This window comes from Hydra viridissima, unplaced genomic scaffold, assembly GCF_058129835.1.
Source record: "Hydra viridissima isolate aposymbiotic clone 2 unplaced genomic scaffold, HvirCarnegie_v1 scaffold_2, whole genome shotgun sequence".
Taxonomy (NCBI): domain Eukaryota; kingdom Metazoa; phylum Cnidaria; class Hydrozoa; order Anthoathecata; family Hydridae; genus Hydra; species Hydra viridissima.
This window is the reverse complement of record NW_028324301.1, coordinates 9,147,373-9,167,741: the sequence shown is the minus strand read 5'-3', so window position 1 is coordinate 9,167,741 and position 20,369 is coordinate 9,147,373. Positions and strand designations below refer to the sequence as shown.

General features: G+C 28.8%; 2 protein-coding genes across 3 annotated transcripts in view; both read left to right on the top strand.

Annotated features, from left to right (window-relative positions):
* The first annotated feature begins 7,795 nt into the window (after positions 1-7,795).
* On the top strand, positions 7,796-10,874 carry LOC145187126 (metabotropic glutamate receptor 3-like). Its single transcript, XM_090080605.1, has 2 exons — positions 7,796-8,205; positions 8,278-10,874. The coding sequence occupies exons 1-2, from the start codon at positions 7,950-7,952 to the stop codon at positions 10,404-10,406; spliced, it is 2,385 nt and encodes a 794-aa protein (XP_089936731.1). The 5' UTR covers positions 7,796-7,949; the 3' UTR covers positions 10,407-10,874.
* An 8,633-nt stretch (positions 10,875-19,507) lies between these two features.
* LOC145182106 (structural maintenance of chromosomes protein 1A-like) overlaps positions 19,508-20,369 on the top strand; it is a 30,175-nt gene continuing 29,313 nt past the window's right edge. The window contains exon 1 of one of the 2 annotated variants that reach the window (XM_090080595.1): positions 19,508-20,004. In XM_090080595.1, the coding sequence (XP_089936721.1) occupies positions 19,896-20,004 (109 nt within the window). In that variant the 5' untranslated portion in view covers positions 19,508-19,895. The remainder of the gene's footprint in view (positions 20,005-20,369) is intronic. The other variant, XM_090080596.1, reaches the window with a different exon arrangement.

Here is a 20,369-nt window from a genome sequence, read left to right as displayed (position 1 = left end):
CATTAGACAACCCAACCCAAGTTTCTGTAATATCAGATGTCATTTTTCAAATTAGTTTCTCCACCAAGTAAAAGATATCAGCTCCAAATGATAGTTTTCTCCAAAAGAATTTTAATCTTAAGTGAAACAAATTAAAAATAGAAATTCCTTTCTTTTTTAAACCAAATAAAATTTTCCGACATTCTCTATTTGTATATAGTTTGGCCAGTAGAGTTGTAAAAAACCGGTTAGTTAAGTGGTATCAAACATATTAAAATATTTTAAACTTGACAAAACCCAACCTTGGTTCATTACGTTCATTTAACTTGGCTATGGAATGCAGCGTTGATCAAATTTGAATCCAGAATAATTGACAATGTTTCATTATTTTAGTTTCATTGAATGTTTTGTTTTCATCAGAAAATATGGATTACTGTACATTTTATCTAATTTATTTTCTTAACTGCTTTAGCTTCATGTCTTTTATTTTCTTTATTCAGCTATACTTTTATAGCAAATAACTTTTTTCTAAAGTTAACTTGTTGACATGCCGATGCTTAGTTCTTGAGGAATACTCTTGAAAGTCAGTAAGTGATGATCAATCAGTGCAAGAAGAAGAAAAGGCTGTAGGAAATACGTTTCAGGTACTTTAAAATAAATATTTAGCTATTCGAATGGTTAAAAAACATTCTGAACGTTGAAAAAAACTTCAGCGTGGTGTGGATAAAAATGTTTATAAGCTTAGACTTAAAAATTTTGTCATTTTCCTGATAAATACATTTCTAAATATGAACCAAAAATGAATTATAAATTTTTTATAGCAAGCAGTTGCGCGTAATTCATTTTGTATGTATATTATATTAATATGAAATATATCAACTCAAAATTTAATAGATTAAAATAAAAAATATTCTTTAGAATCATTAATCTTTAAAATTATCTTTTAAATGTTTAAATTAAAGAATATAATTGATAGATTAGAAGCCTTCCTTGTCAACCGGTACTTATTAACTCACTGCACTTAGGAGCGTTGTGAAGTAGAGAAAGGTGAGGGGTCGGCTATAATATTACATTTCAAGGCTACATGATAAATTTTAATAGATATTACATTACAATAAAAAGAGTTTGTTATAAAATATGATTAATAACAACAAAGATTATCGCTCTCGAAAAATTGACAGTAAATATTGAGTTGAGGTTTTAACTCAATGTCTATTTTATTCTCGGCTTTAAATAGATAAATTAATCAATTATTAAGTCTATGCTGGCTAGTAGTACTGCATAAAGTATTTTTAACAGACTTCATAGCTGAAAATAATCACTTACAGGAGGTGAGAGTCAATATAGACGATATAGTTTGTCCAATCCTAAATGAGATAAATAGCAAATTATAGACATACACACTAGGTTAACATTATTATTATATTATTTGATGGTTCTACTATACAATTTGTAACTTCTAGTATAGGATTAACATCTGGACGTCTTGCTGCATTGCCTGTCATGCTTTCAATAATATCAGAGTGGATAATTGTCCTGAGACGGCCAAGGTCAGTAAGTGGTGTGAATTCTACATATTTAAAAGTTTTTTCTTTAACAATTTACAACGTCGCAGTTTGTTGTATTCAAAGCCAAAACCCTGTGCAGCAAATTTATGAAATCTTCCAATATTTTTAAAGAATTTTTTTCGAATAAGTTTTAAACTGTTTGTCTTGGTTTCTCGTTGTGATCTCGTTGCGATCGTAAATATGAGATTAAAATGTATTTAAAACGGATGAATTCAATTTCATCTACGCAAAGTTCAAACAGCTTGTATGTATATATATATATATTTTTTTTCAAAGGACCGTTTCCAACATTCCGTTAACTTTTTTTTGACGGTTATCCCATATCCGCCGCACGGCGAATATTAAATATAATGATTGAGATTAGGTAATATTAGAATAGGTCTGATGTTTTTGGATACTGTAAACTCAACAATGGTTGGAATATCTGCAATCAACTTTAATAGCCTTGCAGCATCAGAAGTTTCGCATAGCTTGTAAGAAGATAAAAAGCTATATGAATAAGAGACTTGTTTCCAGGGCACTTCTTGCATTGTGAATGCATACATTTTTTGTATTGTTACTCAATACTAGTTGCATAAAAGTAATTTTTTTTATTTGTGAATATTTCTCCCAATACAAACATAGTCCTTTTTACTCGGCATAAGACGTCAAAATTAAACACTTAATATGCTTCCGCTGAATCCTTTACATTTTTTGTTAAACGTTTATGCTATAAAAGAGGGTTTGAAAATTTCTTTTTTTCTATGAACCGCAGTCTAGCTTTCATAATATGAAGTTCTGTAAACCCAAAGTTGTTTTTTTACTTCTAATTCTGACGAGATAGTGCAATAGTCAGTTATTGAATATGGTTCTTTGCGTGAGTTTTGAATAAACGTTCTCAACAAAGTCATCTAAGTTTTTAGATTTCGTCATTATTATATCAAAAGAAAATTAAATAACAAAGTCACTTTGGGCTCATGATTTTTTGAAGTATAAATTTTTAAAAACAAGCAACATTATTGCCATAAAAATTTTTGAAAACATTCGCAGTTAGGAGATATTAAAAATTAAAGTTTTACTACATTGACCATTTTGTTTTTGAAAACTTTCAAGCCATACTTAACCTTTTTGGATCGTCCATAAAATACGTCACGCAATCTTTGGCTATTTCCCAACTCCACACCTCCCACCTCCCACCCTCACACCCTCTTGAAAAAGTTGTAAGATTTTTGCCAATTGAGTCCCCTAAAAATACCTCGCAAACTTTTAACTCTCCTCCCATCCCCCTCCCTCCCTCCCCCAAAACTAATTTCCGTTTCGGATACGTGAGATATTTAAGTTCTACTTTATTAGCTGAATTCAGTATATTTTGTTTATTTAAGTGAGCCCATGCTGAATTCAGTGTATTTTAGTTATATTTAAGTTGTACTTTATACAAAAAAAAACATTATCTATACTTCTGTGTTAAATATAGGCATAATCTTTATTTTTCTCTTTTAATTGACATCTGCCTACGATGAGCTTACGTATTCATCCAGCGTATAATTTAACATGGAAAGGTTGTGTTTGGAATGAATTGAACATCTTGAATTTCAACAAATCGGTGTTGATTTCCAATTTTTCTAGGACTATATGCTCTGCACTGACAGGAAATTAATCGATTGAGACATTAGACTAGATTTCAAACAGTTTTGCAATTTTGACCTACAAAATTGAAATTTTCTTTTTCAGGTTATTGAGATGGTTTCCGTATTGATCTTTGGCGAAGATAATATCGGAAGGTTTACGACTTAAAGTTGCCAATTTTCTTTCTAATCGATTAAATGCGCTCTGAAAATTGCAGCCAAAAATATAGCATTAAGATCATGTTGCTAATACTTTTCAAAGAAAATTTTTGTATATTATAGACATTTAATTTATCTGGATGAAATATCTGGATAAAATATAAATAATAATCTGGATAAATTCTTGATGTCAACTAGAAGTACATACAACAGCATGTACTACAAGTTGACATCCAGAATTTAGTTTTACTGAGACACAATTGACACAGGGTTTGAGTGAAGGTGTTTTGTACTAATAAATGCAAATAATCAAGTTGATGGTGTTGGTAGCAAACAAATTTATTTTTAGCGTCCCATCTCTTCCCCATTTTGGCTGACACCCAAGAAATCTTTTGGAACTTAATTTTTCTTAAATTCACCGCAACTCTTGCTATTACCAGTCTTCTTTTTTGTATTTTACAGCTAAAGCAATTTTTCTGTCATGAACTGTGTCTTTAACAACTAAAGTCAATTTTCTACTGCACAAAAAAAAAAAGGCTTTGAACTTTCAAATTTCAAAATTGGTATTTTTTAAAACAGTGCTTATTTTGATAATTGAATGTAAATGTAAATGAAATGTAAAACAACACAGTTTAAAGAGTATTTGATTAAGGGCAAGCCTTTAAAGGATTTTGTATTTATATGAGAGCTAAAATTCATTGCAAAGAATGTAAATGTGCAAGAATATGTGAAGATAATAAATTAAGGAGAAGATGTGTAACATGTTGTCCCAGCAAGCACAAAACGTTGAAATAACGTTGATCAACGTCGATCAACGTATTTAGATGTTGTTTCAACGTTGTGTGCTTGCTGGGGTGGAACTAAGCATGGTAGAAGAACATGAACTTTACTCTTCGCAACACTTCGTAAGACAGAAGTGTTTCGAAGAGTAAAGTGATATATTATTTCTAATAAATGAATTATCATGACTCTTTCGAACTTTAAATAATGTTTTCATATATTCTAAGAATCCAATGGAAAGATCCATAAGTGATCACTATTATTCAAAAATGAAATGGCCGCAAAATGAACTTGAAATTATTTTCATTAAAATATTACCACTAAACTTTACGACTGGTATAGACCCTTTGACATAATTTTCAAATACATCGCAAACAATGTATTTGAAAACTATGTCAAATTATGTTAAATCATTAAATTTGTATACAACCTGTTTATGTTGTAATCCAAATGGATCAACAGGGCAAGGTCTATAATAAAAGTCTTCAACTTTTATGAAAGACCTTGCCCTGTTGATCCATTATAACATTTGTAGAATTCTTTGTTTGTAATCCTCCATTGAGTTGGCATCTACTAATAGTGCTATACAAAAACAAATGGTTATTATAATTGTACTAACGATCAATACTATATAATCATATCAGCAAATCAAAGTACGTTGAAATGTACGTTAAAATATACGTTGAAAGCTGTGACTAATGGAACATTTGTAGGTAAAACTGAACAAGATCAATTTAAACAACTCATTTGCTACAAAATGATCAAGAATCTGCTAATATTCAGTCAGTGCTATTCTAAAAAAGAAATGTGAATGTTTATTTAATGCTAAAAACACAGAATATTAAGTCTGAAAAAAAACATGCTAAAAAATCATTAATTTTCTTTTACAATTTAGAAAAGTGTCCCTAAAGTTATTAGCTATATTATTTTAATAACTATAACTATAAACTATAACGCATAACTATATTATTTTCTTTCTTTATTTTGAAACGTGTAACTCTACAAGCATTACATGAATTTAACTCTATTTAACTCTTTAGCATACTTGAATAAATCCATTTCGAAGAAATGGATTTATTTAAGTATGCTAAAGTTTAGTTTTTGAATATGCTATTCTATAAACACCTATAACTATCGGACCACTCATTATTTTAGTTGCAGCATCTTGTGCAACATAATTTTAGTTGCCGCATCTTGTGCACCAGTTAGGTCAGAGGCATTAGTGATTTATAGCTATTCATATACAAATTTGCATTCATAATATCACTAAACTTTTTAGCAAAGTTTTATTCTACTAATGATAGTGATATTCCACCAGCTTTTAAACTTGTCGAAGATGGGGTATCACCGAATTTATCAATAGTCATTTTATTAGTAAAAAAGTATATAATTTTTACTAATGACTCACACATTAGAATATAATTATATAATAATCGTATCACAATCTACCAAATATCTAGTGTAAAAAGATTTATGATGTATTTTTATTATATCTTATGGAATGTTTAACTTAGTTTATTGAGTGGTGCAATATCTGATGGATTTAAATTACCAAATGTTAATTGATTGCTATTAGTAGATGATCATGTTGCAAAACTATTTAATTGTTTTCCATTACACCATACTGAGCGAGCTAGAGTTCCACCAAGGATATTCCAATTAAAAGATAAACATATCCATATATTAAGAGCTCCACCATTTGCTTTAGTCTTATCTCCAACTACTGGTGTACAATTTTATCCAGGATCACTTTAAATAGATAATGTTCTAGTACCAGTAACTCTTGCCATGACTAAATATCCTTGTGGATTAAAACAAACAAATTTATCAAATTTTTTTTATCATCATTTAAACAAACAAATTTATCAAAGATTTTTATCATCGATAAACTTTAACCCAGAAGCTGGGTTAAAGTTTATTGATGATAAAAATCTTTGAGAACTGGTTCCACTAAATATCTTATCATTATTATTTGTAGACAAAGAAGATTATTTTGAAGTAGTGGAATGTGTAGAATTTAAACAAGAAAGGAGATTTTTCTAATGTTAGTATCATGCGTTAATTCTGTACTGAGGCCTATATTAACATGATACGGACATTCAACATAATTTATTGAGCATTTATTTACATAAGTATTAATAGCTTACATCATTTAAATTTAAGTGTTTTTAGCATTAAATAAACATTCACATTTCTTTTTTAGAATAGCATTGACTGAATATTAGCAGATTCTTGATCATTTATCTATTTACATAAAACTTTACTACATATTGTTATATTAGGTTTATGTTTGTAGCAAATGAGATGTTTAATCTGATCTTGTTCAGTTTTACCTACAAAGCTTTAAATGTTCCATTAGTCACAGCTTTCAACGTATATTTTAATGTACATTTCAACGTACTTTGATTTGCTGATATGATTATATAGTATTGATCGTTAGTACAATTATAATAACCATTTGTTTTTGTATAGTACTATTAATAGATGCCAACTCAAAACTACCTTCTGGTATGTAAATGGCATTCTATGACACTCCACCGTTGTGTGAATACTTTAAGTAGCTATTTATAGAGTCCACGTTTGGAATTTAGTAATATGTTTCCAAAATAATTGATGAATTTACATTTTTTTTTACTTTTATCTAATGCAATAGAGGATTAAATTTTTAAATTCTGTCTTATTATTAGAAAACACTATTTGCATACTTTCTCTATATGCTGTATTGTTAACCAATTTAGCATTTGTTTAACACCATCTAAAACTTCTAACGTTTTAACACTTTCTGTTGTTGTGTAATAAAAGATTTTAAGCTCTGAAGAGTCGTGGAGAGAAGCTCACTACGCTCTGATCCGTAAAGCAAGATTGTGGAAAGTAAAAGATATCAAATCTACATCTATATATTCATTTGTTACTTTATTAGATTGATCTATAACGATAAATCCATGTGGTTTCTTCGAAGCCATTTTATGTAATCTGTTAAACTCAATGATTGGCATGTTTTGATGACATGATCAAAATAGATATGGTTTATATTTTTTGCGTCTTATGGAATTAGGCAAACAAAGTTTGTATTTTCACGTATGGTTTGTCATGGAGGTTTATAATAATTCTGAGCAAGGTAGATGGAATCCGTATTACTATGCCTTCCACGTCTTCGGCGAGTGTAATGAGCTTCAAATTCATTTTGTTTCTCTGATAATGCTTGTTTAATAATGTTTCTCAATAAAAAAAAAAAAAAAAAGGAAAAAAAAAAAAAGGAAGCAGAAAACTTTAATCGTGTTTTAATTCACCGAGCTTTTGAACATTTTCAAATGGGTTAAATTACACTGTTAGAGAAGTTCCAAAGATTGGTAGATTTGTGAATTGCGTTTTTTTCTATTACATCATACTGACATACAAAACCCATTTTTGTACATCCACTGACATAAAAAACTCATTTATGCCAGTAATATTTGACTCATTAATTCAGAGATCAATTATTGGTTATATATTCAACTGAAAAGAGTTAAAGGTTTTTTTCACAAGACAAAATAGCACTTCAAATTGCGGTAAAATAAGCTGACAAAAAGGATAAAAGAGATAACTTTGTTTTTACATAAAAACAAAAAAATCATATCAATAATCCATGAAAATCCTTTTTAAATGGCTTTAAAAGAAGTATGAAAACTGAAAGAATTTCCTTTCCTTACACGAGGATTTGTTTCATACGTATTTTTTAGTTTGCTCAGTAAACTACCAAAATCTTATTATAAAAATAATACAAGCAATAAAATAAGGAATCGCATTAAACCATCGAAACGTCTAAACTTTATTTTTTAAACAGAAGTTGTGCTAAATGCTTTAACATTCGTAAAGCATTATGCGCTTAAATCAAATCTTCATAAAAATGATGTTATTTATGTTAACTCAAATAAGAATTTGTAAGGCATGCATTCGATCAAAGCTAGAAAGTAGAGGAACATTTAAAATAGTTGGTATGTTTAGTGTTGGCAGCTGCATGACAGAGGACACAGATTTTATAACCGTTTTAATGGTAGAGTCAATGAAATATACTATTAAAAAAGCAAATGAACGTTTGGGAAAAGATTTAATTGGATATCAGATATATGACACTGGTATTGACATTTCTCTTAATCTTTTAGCAAATGCTACCATCAATTCTCTTTACTTTATTCACGAATGTTTAGATTCAAACGAAAGTAAATGCGTTTGCTCTAAAAACGTGATGTCAAATGATGTACTCTTGGGTATTGTTGGCCTACAGGAGTCGACAAACTCAATCTTCGTCCACCAACTTACTTCCGCCTTCTATAACTTAACACTCATTAGTAACAGTGCAACTAGCGTTGAACTGAGTGACAAATCTTTATATCCAAACTTCTACCGTACGATTCCTCCGGACAATTATCAAGCAGATGCTATTGCCAACTTGATGCGTTTCTTTAACTGGACTTACGTGTCGATTTTGGCGATTGATAATACTTATGGTAGAACAGGCGCTCAAATATTGAGTGAGAAGTTTAAAAAACACAATATATGTGTTAGTATCAATGCGCTTTTTAGTGAAGCAATAAATAAAGATGAATATAAAAAAGTTGCTTCAAGTTTAAAGAACTCTGCGAATGTCATCATAATGTGGGGATATCTTAATCAAGTTTTGGGGTTTCTTGGAGAAGCGAATTCTTTTAAAGAGCTATCGAACAAAACATGGGTGATAAGCGAAGCAAATCAACTGGATCCGTTAATTCTAAAACTGAAATCATCATTCAACGGAACAGTTGTGTTAGTTCTCTCGTCTTTAGGAATTGATGAAGAGTTCAAGGAATACTTTTTAAACCTAACATACGGCGATGCAGATCCTTGGTTGAAAGTAGTCTTTGATAAAAAAGGCAATAAAAACAAACCTACTACACGTATTTTTGACTTAGATTATAAATTTACTTATGTACTTGCCAATGCTGTACAGATTGCTGTAGATGTTTTCGCTAACGCATTAGAAAACTACCAAAAAGATGTTTGTAAATCGGATGAGTGTACGATTGATCTTTCAAAAAATCGAGACGCTTTCAATAAGAAAATCAAAGAAGTGCAAGTGTCTACATTGCAAAACACAACTTTTAGTTTTGATGACGAAAACAATCCGAAATCTGCACGATACGACTTTTATTTGGTAAACGAGTCAAGGTTTATAAGTTTTGCACACTGGTCGCCAGGGGATGGATTCCAAATGTCGAATAAAGCAGCGCTTGTTTCTTTGAAGTTAGACTCGTATTGTTCGCAACCTTGCCCTGCTGGTCAGTACGCCGTTAACGATTCTCAGCAAACCTGCTGCTGGGTTTGTGTAAAGTGTCCAGAAAATCAAGTGAAGGCTGAAACCGGGCAACACAAATGCGAAGCATGTCAAGGTGAGGAGTATCCGAACTCTCAACAATCTGAGTGTGTGAAGCTTACTCGCGTTTATTGGAGTTTTCAAAAGAAAGGTGGAAACGCATACCTAATTGCTGCAAGCTTTACATCTATATTTGGTGCGATAGTAACAGCTATTTTTATCATAACATTCGTTGTGAAAAGAAATACACCTGTTGTTCGTTCTTCAAACTTTCGGCTATCGATGGTGCAGATGGTAACGCATCTTGTTTTGTTTTTTCTTCCGTTTTTAGTTTTAGGAGAACAAACGCAAGCCAAATGCATTATACGAACTTACATCAGCGGGCTGTTGTACTTTACAATTATTACATTGACATCAGTAAAAGTCAGCCACCTTGTATCAGTGTTTAGTATTTTACATAAAATGACAAAAAAAGACAAGATCCGTTTAAGGTTAAAGGAATGTTTAGTGTTTGTATGTACAATGTTGATATATGTTTTGATCATCTTTGTCATTCAAAGTACATACCCTTTAACTGTGGCAGAAGAATTATATTGGACTGCTTCTAAAGTTTTTAAGACTTGTAACACGCGACCGTTTTCAATCGCTGATGTAAGTGCTACCCTTATAGTTTTAACTTTATGTGCTTTTCAATCTTTCAAAGGTAGAAATCTACCTAGTAAATTTAATAATGCAAAGTATGATGCATTCGGGATATTTTCTTATACTCTTGTAACAATTGCAGTGATTCCTATCGGACTAAGCATGTCAGATCCGGATGACTTTATCTTGATATCGTGGTTGAAAACCAATGTTGCTAATTTTCTTCTTTTGACAATTGTTTATTCTTACAAAATAAAGATTATTTGGTTCAACTCAAAAGAAAACACACTTCAAGTCTTTCGCAGAGAAAAGTTTTTTAAAAATAAGAATAAACGCAGCTTGTAAAGATTGCGGATTTCAAAGTTAAATGTCACAATCAGAATTTCGGGGGAAAACACAACTAACTCCATCGAAGGCTAACTGTAATCGATGTTTATATCTTTGACGAGAGACTTAAAAGAAGATTGAATTGTAATTAAAATGCCTTTAAAGAAGAGTTCGCACACCTCAGATTAATTTAATCAACAGTTTTTTATCAAGCAATTTAATCAACAGCTTTCCAAATAATGACTTTAATTGGTGATGTAGTTTGTAATATTTATTAACTGTAAAACAAACCTTTGAAAAATTTATTATCGAAAACCATTTGAAATACAATCATATTCCAATTAAATTGCAATTTTCTTTTATGTATATTATACTGATTTTAGTTCAACTTTATCTTTAATTTGCTTTAACTTATTTGAAGTTGCTTGAGCTGTAATATCTTTATATTTAACTAACTTAACTTAAAGATTAGATCATTTCTCTAAACTTGTTATCAATAAATTTTATTGTGAGGAGGGAGAATTAATTTAAAAACAACAACTGAGAAATGGCGTACACACGAAGACTTATTCAACCTGCCAGATAAAGAAACGATAAAACGAAAAGAAAAAAAGTTAAAATAAACGATCGGGAACAACACACGATGATGCATCAACCTGTCATGTAAGTAAATGATAAAACAGAAAGAAGAAAAATTGAAAACAGCTGGGAAAAGATGTAAATACGAAGACTCATAAACTTGCCATATAAATAAACGATGAATAAGTATCGCAACCGAAACCAAACAAAAACTTTAAAAGTTCAAAAAATAGTGTCTTACGGAGAAGCAGATTACGGAGATAGTAGTTAGAGTGAGAGGAAGACGGAATTTTTAAGTAGTTGATAAAAAAAAAAGTATCGAGCACTGCAAGTAATTATAAAAGAGTATTATTTTTATTTTATAAGTGTAATTAATAAAAGAGTGCTAACCATTACACACTAATAGAATCTTTATTGAGATATATTGTATAATAGAATATACTGAGGACGGTAAACACAACCTTTAAAGATTATACCTTGCCCATTCCTAACAAAGTAATCCCAGGTCATCAATCTCAAGCCCAACCTCCGCATCATCTTCCCACATAACCCTTGTATTCATATCTCCTTAACATTTCTGCAGCTTCATACAAGCAAGCAGATAAACATTACTTATTAAAAACGCCGCTCTCACATTATGGTCATGACAAGTACCCAATGCGCGTTAATTGTATTTTGTTTTTAATTTTGCACGTGTTCACGGTAACTAATCTTTGAGCAAAAAAGCGTTTATATTTGTTTTTAATTTAACAAATTTGAAGTGTTTTTATCAATTGAAAATTCTTTCATTTTGTAGATGACTTCATTCCAAATTCTTACAAAAGCCAAGTTTGAGAGAGTACTTTCTAACTCCGAATATTTCTCAATATATACCTAAATGAAGAATATATCCCAGATTATTGTTGAAGTTGAACAGCAGTTGTTAAACAACTTTAAACTGTGATGCATTAAAGTTTGCTCTGGATGATTCAATAGATATTTAAGATAAAACACAATGGGAGTATTTATTAAATATAACATAAAATGTACTTGCAAAAGAAGAATTACTTGACTTGATTGAGCTAAAAGACAAAACTCATTAAGTTGACTTAAAAGATCTCCGTAAAACAGTAATCCTTAAAACCGATGCTCCTACTAACACGTACTTGCCAATAAGTTGATGAAATGTATGAATGTTGCTAAAGACAACATTCATACATTTCATCAACTTATTGGCAAACATGTGGACTTGTTGGCTTCTTTCAAAGGTGATTTTAAGTATTCAGAGTTTATTCCAATTCATTGTGTGATTTATGGAAAACGTTTAGCAGCAAAACATTTTAATTTTCCAATTGTTCTAAAATCAGTGATGGAAATTGTAAAACATATTTAATTAGATGCAAAAAATCACAAGAAGTTTAAACATTTTATTAATGTCATTCAACTGTGCTATAAGGTGGTTTTCAAGTACTAATGTTTTTAAAAGGCTTGTAGAATTGTTAGAACCAAATTTTTTTTTTTTTTTTGATTGAAAAGAACAAGGCATTGGAAATTTTTGATGATTTTTTGAAAAATTTACAAAAACTGAATTTGTCTCTTCAGGAGAAAAAAAAAGTATAATTGATCTTGGTCAAGCTGTTACTAGTTTTCAAAAAAAATTTACCTTTTTTCAGAGAGATCTTAGTTTAAAAACCTTTAAATTTTTCCCCAATTGAAGAAGATAATTATTTCTAATAAATACTGGGGAAAATCACAGAACTTAAAAGAAACTTTTAAAACAGGTTTAAAGATTTGCATACACTTAAATTGTCTTTGTAGTAAATCTTGTTTTTTGGATTAAAGGTTAAGTATTCTTTACTAAAAAATTGTTAAAATATTTGATTTAATGCCTACTAAAACCTTTTCTTCCACTCTAAAATCAGTCAAATCAAATATTCATACAAATCTAACCATTAAGCATTTTTCAGAGTTGCAACAACAAGCTTGAAACCAAATTTTAAGAAACTTTCTTGTTGAGTTCAGCATCTTAGTGCCGATTGAATTTGAAATAACTTTCTTAAATTATTAAGCATAAAGAATTCTCTAAAGGTGTTTTGTACAAATATTTCATACATTACATAAAAAAAAAGCTTCTGTTTTTTTATCTGAATCTTTTTGATGAAAAATTAATTTGATGGTTGTAAAAATGATTTTTAGCAATTCAATTTTAATTTTACAGTGATCTGAGTTTTGATGGATGTTCATTGAAAAAGTTGTTTTACAAAGTTTTTTTATTTACATTTCTATTTAGCTTGTTTAAAATGTATTTTTTGAAACACTCAGGATAGTTTGACATTATAAACAAGCTTAAACTTAAAGTTTTTGCTTTGTAAAATACTTTTTTCTACTTTTTAAATTTTTTTTATACTCTTTTTAAATTTTTTTAAACTCATTACAACTATATGCAAAAATCTATATACAAAGCTCTTTAAAAATTTTATTTTGTCGTATGATATTTAATATTATGAAATTTATTTATTTAGAAAAATTCATTTATTTAGAAAAATAAATTTCATATTATGAAGTACTATAGGATACTTAATTGACAGCACATGCAATTTTAAAAATGTTTTTGTAAATTTCTTCAAAGAAACAAAAGTTTTTTTAGCGAAACTTTGAATGAGGCTCTCGGCTCACGTAATTATATAAATGTAGCTCTCGTATCAAAAAGTTGTTGGTAAAATATTTAAAGCGTGAAATCAAGCATCACCCCTCTGTTGAGTCCTTTTGAAAAGTATGAGATACTAAAAAATGTAGCATGATTTAGTATCTCATGAAAAGATAACTTTTTTATTCAATTTTGGGTTAATATTGCTGAGAGTGATAATTACGTATTATGTAAATACGAATTATGTAAATGAGATAATAAAAAGATTGAAAAAATTAGAGTACGTTTTGTTTTGGAAGTTGTATAAAACGAGTTTTATTATTTTATATAGTATATATATATATATACATACATACATTTTTACATATATTTCAAGTAATATATGTAATAAAATATATAAATAGTTATATGCTTGAGGGAGACGTAACAAATATTAGACAACTAATTAATTTACTCAATATTTGTTCTTAAAGTTAGAGCTTTTTTTGACAGGAGGCATTTAAAAATGACCATCGGCTACTATTTAGATAAGTTTTAAAGTGCGAATTGGCATTTGTGCCTTAAGTTAACAAAGTTTATTGCAGTAAGGGAAATTTTACTTTTGGCATTTTAGTTGGGTAAGGAATATCCAACTTACGCCAGGGCAAAATTACGTACAAAGTTATCTTGATTGGGCAGAATATAGAAATGTCTAGTGGTAGACACAAATAAGTTGCATTTAGAGGAATCAAATCAAATCTCAAAATATTTTCATGATTTTCACATCCTTATCGAAAATCACTAAGTTAGTCTAATTAGTTTGGTCTTTATAAATTGTAACGCTCCATCAATAAAAAAGAAACTTGACCAGTTTAAACTGATTTTTCTTATTTGTGTACTTTCTTCGTCCAATTGAATAAAAAATGGTTAACTAAAAGTATTTTAAACTGTTTTTAAGTTTAGTGATCACAAAATGATTTTTGCCAAAATGTAATTAATGTGCCAGCTAAATTAAAAGAAGCATAATGTATAATATCTTTGTAATAAATTCGTGTTAAAAATAAAGATTTAATCATTTTCGAGGTTATATAAATTTTTTTGTTGTCAACTTTTACATTAACATTAATCTAAATAAACACATAATTAATTTTAAATCAAATTTAAATCATGAGGTTTATAAATATTGTTTTTTTTTTCTCTTGTTCATGAAAAAGATTTAGATATTAAAATTTAGACTTTAGATCTTAAAAGGCAACTTATCGTTTTTTTAATAGTTTAACAATTTGACTAAATTGCCAGATATTTTCTATTCTTAGAGGATAAAAGTTAATTTCTTTTCCGTTTAAAAATAGAACTTCCTCACTTATCGAAATGAAGTGGTAATCAATATATTTGAAAATTAGAAGATTAGCATTATTTTCATGGTTCCTTCAGGAAAAAAAGCTTGGCAATGATGTTTGGGCTAGTAGTATTGGGGGGAGGGGAGGGGGAGTTGCAAATGGTCTTCAGTAAGCAACTTCTGATTTCGCTTTGAGAAACTTACCTATATCTTTGTAAAGTTCAAAATCGATTCAGCATTTATTTACGACCTTTTAGAAACTTTCATATTGCTTTATGTCTTGAAAATAAATTAACTTCTAAGCGTAATCATCCCAAATTTAAACAGTTGAAAAAACTATAAATAAAAAGAGTTCAGATGTAAAAATGTAATAAAAGAGTAACACAATAGTTAGTTTTACAAATTCTTGCTGTATTAATAGCTAAAACTAGACAACATTTTTAATTCTCTTTAAAAAAAAAAACAACTTTCAGTTATTGGTAAATAAAGTTTAGATAAAGTTTAAAGGATATAGTTTTAAAGGATATAGTTTTAAAGGATATAGCTTTAAAGGATAAAGTTTTAAAGGATGTAGTTTTAAAGACGCATTTTGTCAGTTTAGGAGTCATTTTATCAGTACAAAAGAAACAAAACATTTTGTGGAAGCTTTTCAAGATATATAATCAAGAAAAGTTCTGACTGAATATAAAACTTTAATTCACTAGCGTTTTTTTCACTTGGGTTTTCAAATTTTATACTAACAAAAAAATACGGTTTAATCATAGCCTTTAATACCCCGTTTAAATGGCGCTTTAAATAAAATTTACTTTACGTTTAGCATGGTTGTTTTTTTTAAAGAAATTTAGTGTGAATGGGGTATTAACATAAAATGTTAATTAAGCAAGTATGAAGATTACTTTTACTCCAATGATATATTGTATATACTAGATGTCTAACTTCAATCCGAAAAGTGAAGCCGTGGAAGCCATTTCTAATTCGGGCAAAAAGCTTATTTACCTATATGACATTTTAAAAGTTAGCATTAAAACAGTGAATTCATGAGCTGCGTATGGTTGTTCTAATAGATATATGAAAGAAGTTGACATTTTTTCACAGATTTCCAGTTCTTAACTAAGAATTTTGCAAAATGTGGACAATCGCATTAAAACGTGAGAAGTTTACTACATTAAAGCACTCGGTTCTTTGCAGCGATTATTTTTTACTTATTTAAGTCATTATTAAAACGAGCTTTTGAAGTATCTTTAATTTATTGAGAAATTTAGTTGCTCTCAACATTCATTTTTACTTTTATTTCGCTCGTCGGACGTAGCTCTTGCCCTTATTACAAATGGCGGATTAAATTTGTAAACAAAAAAAGGCGGCTTCACTTTTCGTCCAATAAAAACGCCCAAATTAAACATCTTGTATATAAAATATATCGATGGCTCCGCGCAAAATCGGACTATCTGCAATCTCCGCCAAAAACAAAATTGGCATATCTGCAATCTCCGCGTAAAACAAAATTGGACTATCTGCATTTTCCGCCAGCTTTATTTTTGAACTATCTGCATTCTCCGGGCGTTCAAAGTTTTTATTGCATGAAATTATGCGCCTTGTCAAAATATGATTTCACTACAAATGGCAGATCTCATGAAATAAGTTGTTAATAAGAAGACAGTAATTGCATTATTTTCCATCTATTCCTGAGATATAAATCTGTTTAAGTTTTAACACAAAGTTTCACTTGCCACATTTGATTTTGTTTAGAAGTAATTATTTTAAATAGTTATATGACATATGGTATGTTAATGCAAATGAAAAATTTACAATATTTTTAGAACATCATTTTAGCGGCTAAAATAAGAACAGTCTGCATCTACTTTAATCTCAAGTCTGAACTTAGTAAGCGTATACACATCATGAATTGATCAAAGTGTAGCTGATCACAAAACCAATTTTATGTATTCAAATTTAATTTGAAATTAAAATGCTGCTGGATTAAGAAAACGTTTTACAGTTTTACGAGGCTTATTCGAAACATTGTTTGGTGTTTTTCAAGTTTGTCTATTTTCAACAGAAAAAAAAAAGTAGTGTTACTGTGTTATCTATATTATATAGGTATACTATATAGCATATAGCAATCAGTCATGTTTTGGTTAAATGTGAAAATAACAAGTTGGTTCGTTTAGCTTACAAAATTAATTAATTCAAGTGTATTATTGCTATCGTCAAATAAAATATGTTAGATCGTAAAAATATGTTAGGACTACAAAATTATAGATGTTTTTAGATAAGTTGTGTTTGTATGTTAAATTATAATTTCTAAAGTTAAAAGTTACCTAAATGTGACTATAATTTAAATTCAAGTAATTAATATTGTCTATTACAAATGTGATAATTTATTATATTGGGTATACTGTAAAAGTAATAAAAGCCTGATATTCAGATCAATGTGCAAGTTAAGGATATGTTTATTTAAAACAGCAGTTTTTTGTTATTTTGTAATTATTCTTTTATAGAAAAAATACAGCTATTTTTGATTGTATCATAGTTATTACTATCATAGTAAAAAAATTACAACCCTTTTTTATATATCATTACATCCCAAAGTCTTGGATATGTAAAAATTATCAAATATAATTGGACCAAAATTGTTTGATCATCACTGCAGTTGAGGTGACATCTGATTAAACCAATGTTTAATGGTTTAGAGCTCAAATCCAACTGAATCTTAGGTTCAGTTGGATTTTGATCCTAATTATTGATAAACCAAGTTTAAGAAAAGTTGGAAACCATAATGTTTAATACTCATGCATGAGTTTTTAACTAGTTTGTGTTCAGTTAAGTAGCATCTCCAAAAAAGAGTGGTTTTAAGTAGACAACAAAGAAAACTCCACATAGTTTGATTGCTTAATGAACAAAAATAGGTTAATAACAATAATTTTGTTAGTTACGATCTAGGTTACAATATATATATATATATATATATATATATATATATATATATATATATATATATATATATATATATATTTATAAATGTGTGTGTGTATATATGTGTATATATAAATATATGTATGTATATATATATATACATATATATACATACATACATATATATATATACATACATATATTTATATATACACGTATAGTATATATATATACATACATATATTTATATATACACAAAATTATTGTGATATGTGTATATATATATATATGTATATATATATATAAATTAGCAAAAATACTTATCTAATTTTTTCTTTGACAGCTTGTTTTACCATCAGTAGGTTCATCAGGAAGTCTGATGAACCTAGTGATGGTGAAAGATAAGTTTATAAATATATAAGGTTAATATATAACATGTTAACTAATGATTAATTTGTTAACCTTCCTGATTACTTATTGATGGTGAAACAAGTTGTGGAAGAAAAAATTAGATAAGTGTTTTTACTAATTTATTACTGCTCTGCTCTTTAAGACCATTGAGCACTCTATTTATAGAATACACTAACATAGCTTATATATATATATATATATATATATATATATATATATATATATATATATATATATATATATATATATATATATATATATATATATATATATATATATACACACAGGGTGTCTGCCAATATTATAAGTTGGATTTCCCTAGCTTTCCTCTGATATTTACCTATTTCTCGTTTAGAAAAATGCTCTTCAACTGCAAAAATATAAACAATAATGCAACCCACATTAAATATATCAAGAGAAGTTCATAAAACTATCTGCCAAATAAACTTTTAGATAACGTGAACTATATACAACTTATTTAAGTTATATAAGTTTGATAGACTCATCTTTCCTGATTTTTCTAAAATTTAACCTAATTTCTCTGATAATCCCCTGATTTTTTTGAAGATATCCGAATTCCCTGGCATTTCCCTGATTTCGCAGACATCCTGTATATATTTATATGCAGATCTTGTGTATAAAGACCACTTAGCAACATTGCAACATAACATAACAAGAATTTAATTTGATCTAAACTTATTAGTCACAACAACAAGGCTAAATAAAATTGACAAAGTATGTATGATGAATTTAGCAATTAGTATGTAACATAACAATGTTTTGTTACATATGCTATATTATTATTAACAATAACATAAGTTATTTTTAACATATTTATCTTAACTAAAACTACTTGATTACTTAATCAAGTTATGATCAAGGTTTTGTGTTTAAATAATCGCTATTAATAAATTTTTAAATAATCGCTATTATTTAAAAAATTGTAGAACTTTATAAGAAACTTCAAATATTTAAAGAAACACCACCAAAAATTTATGCACCCGAAAAACGCAGATAGTCCAAAAATGTATCTGGCAAAAATGCAGATAGTCCAATTTTGTTTTACGCGGAGATTGCAGATATGCCAATTTTGTTTTTGGCGGAGATTGCAGATATGCCAAATATGTTTTCCGCGGAGATTGCAGGTAGTCCGATTTTGCGCGGAGCCATCGATATGTTGTTTTACAGTGTAAAATTTACACAAAAATGCGTTAAAAGAATTCGGCGTCCGTTTAAGTGTCAAATATCTTTCCCGCCAGAGGCGAGTATAATATCAGTAAATTATGGAAAGATTTAGTGACAACAATCTAGAAGTGTTCAATTCATGTGACTTTTCATTTAATAATAACTGTAGCTTAAGATGAAATACTTTCATTACAGTTTTCACTTAGAAGTTCACAAAACAGTGAATTACTGTTAGTTAATTGAATAATGTAATTGAAAATTATATAATGAATTTTTTTCTTTTATTAAAAGTCACTTTTAAATAGCCATGCAGTACTCAGCTAGAGAAAGTATATCTGATTGTTAGCTGAGTACTGGTTTCCAATTTATTTCCTCACTAGTCTTGAACCACCGTTTTTTCATTTCAATTTCATATGTTAAGTAAATTCCCTATTTTGCAGGTTTGAATTTTTTATATTAATAGATAAGTCATAAAATGCCAGGCTACCTGGAAAGACTTGAAATTACAAATTTTAAATCATACAAAGGAAAACATTTAATTGGATTTTCAAGTTTTTCTGCAATTATTGGTCCAAATGGATGTGGTGAGTTAATTTGTAATTGTGTTATTTATAGAAATCATTCTAGCAACCAGTTTATTACTTCATAACCATATGTGAACCAGATATTACAATTGAATAATAATATATGTTTTTACATGGGTAAAGATAAAAAAAAAGAAAAAAAGATTAATCAAAAGAGTGCTAACTATTACACACTAATAGAATCTTTATTGAGATATATTGTATAATAGAATATACTGAGGATGGTAAACACAACCTTTAAAGATTATACCTTGCCCATTCCTAACAAAGTAATCCCAGGCCATCAATCTCAAGCCCAACCTCCGCATTATCTTCCCACATAACCCTTTTATCTCCTTAACATTTCTGCAGCTTCATACAAGCAT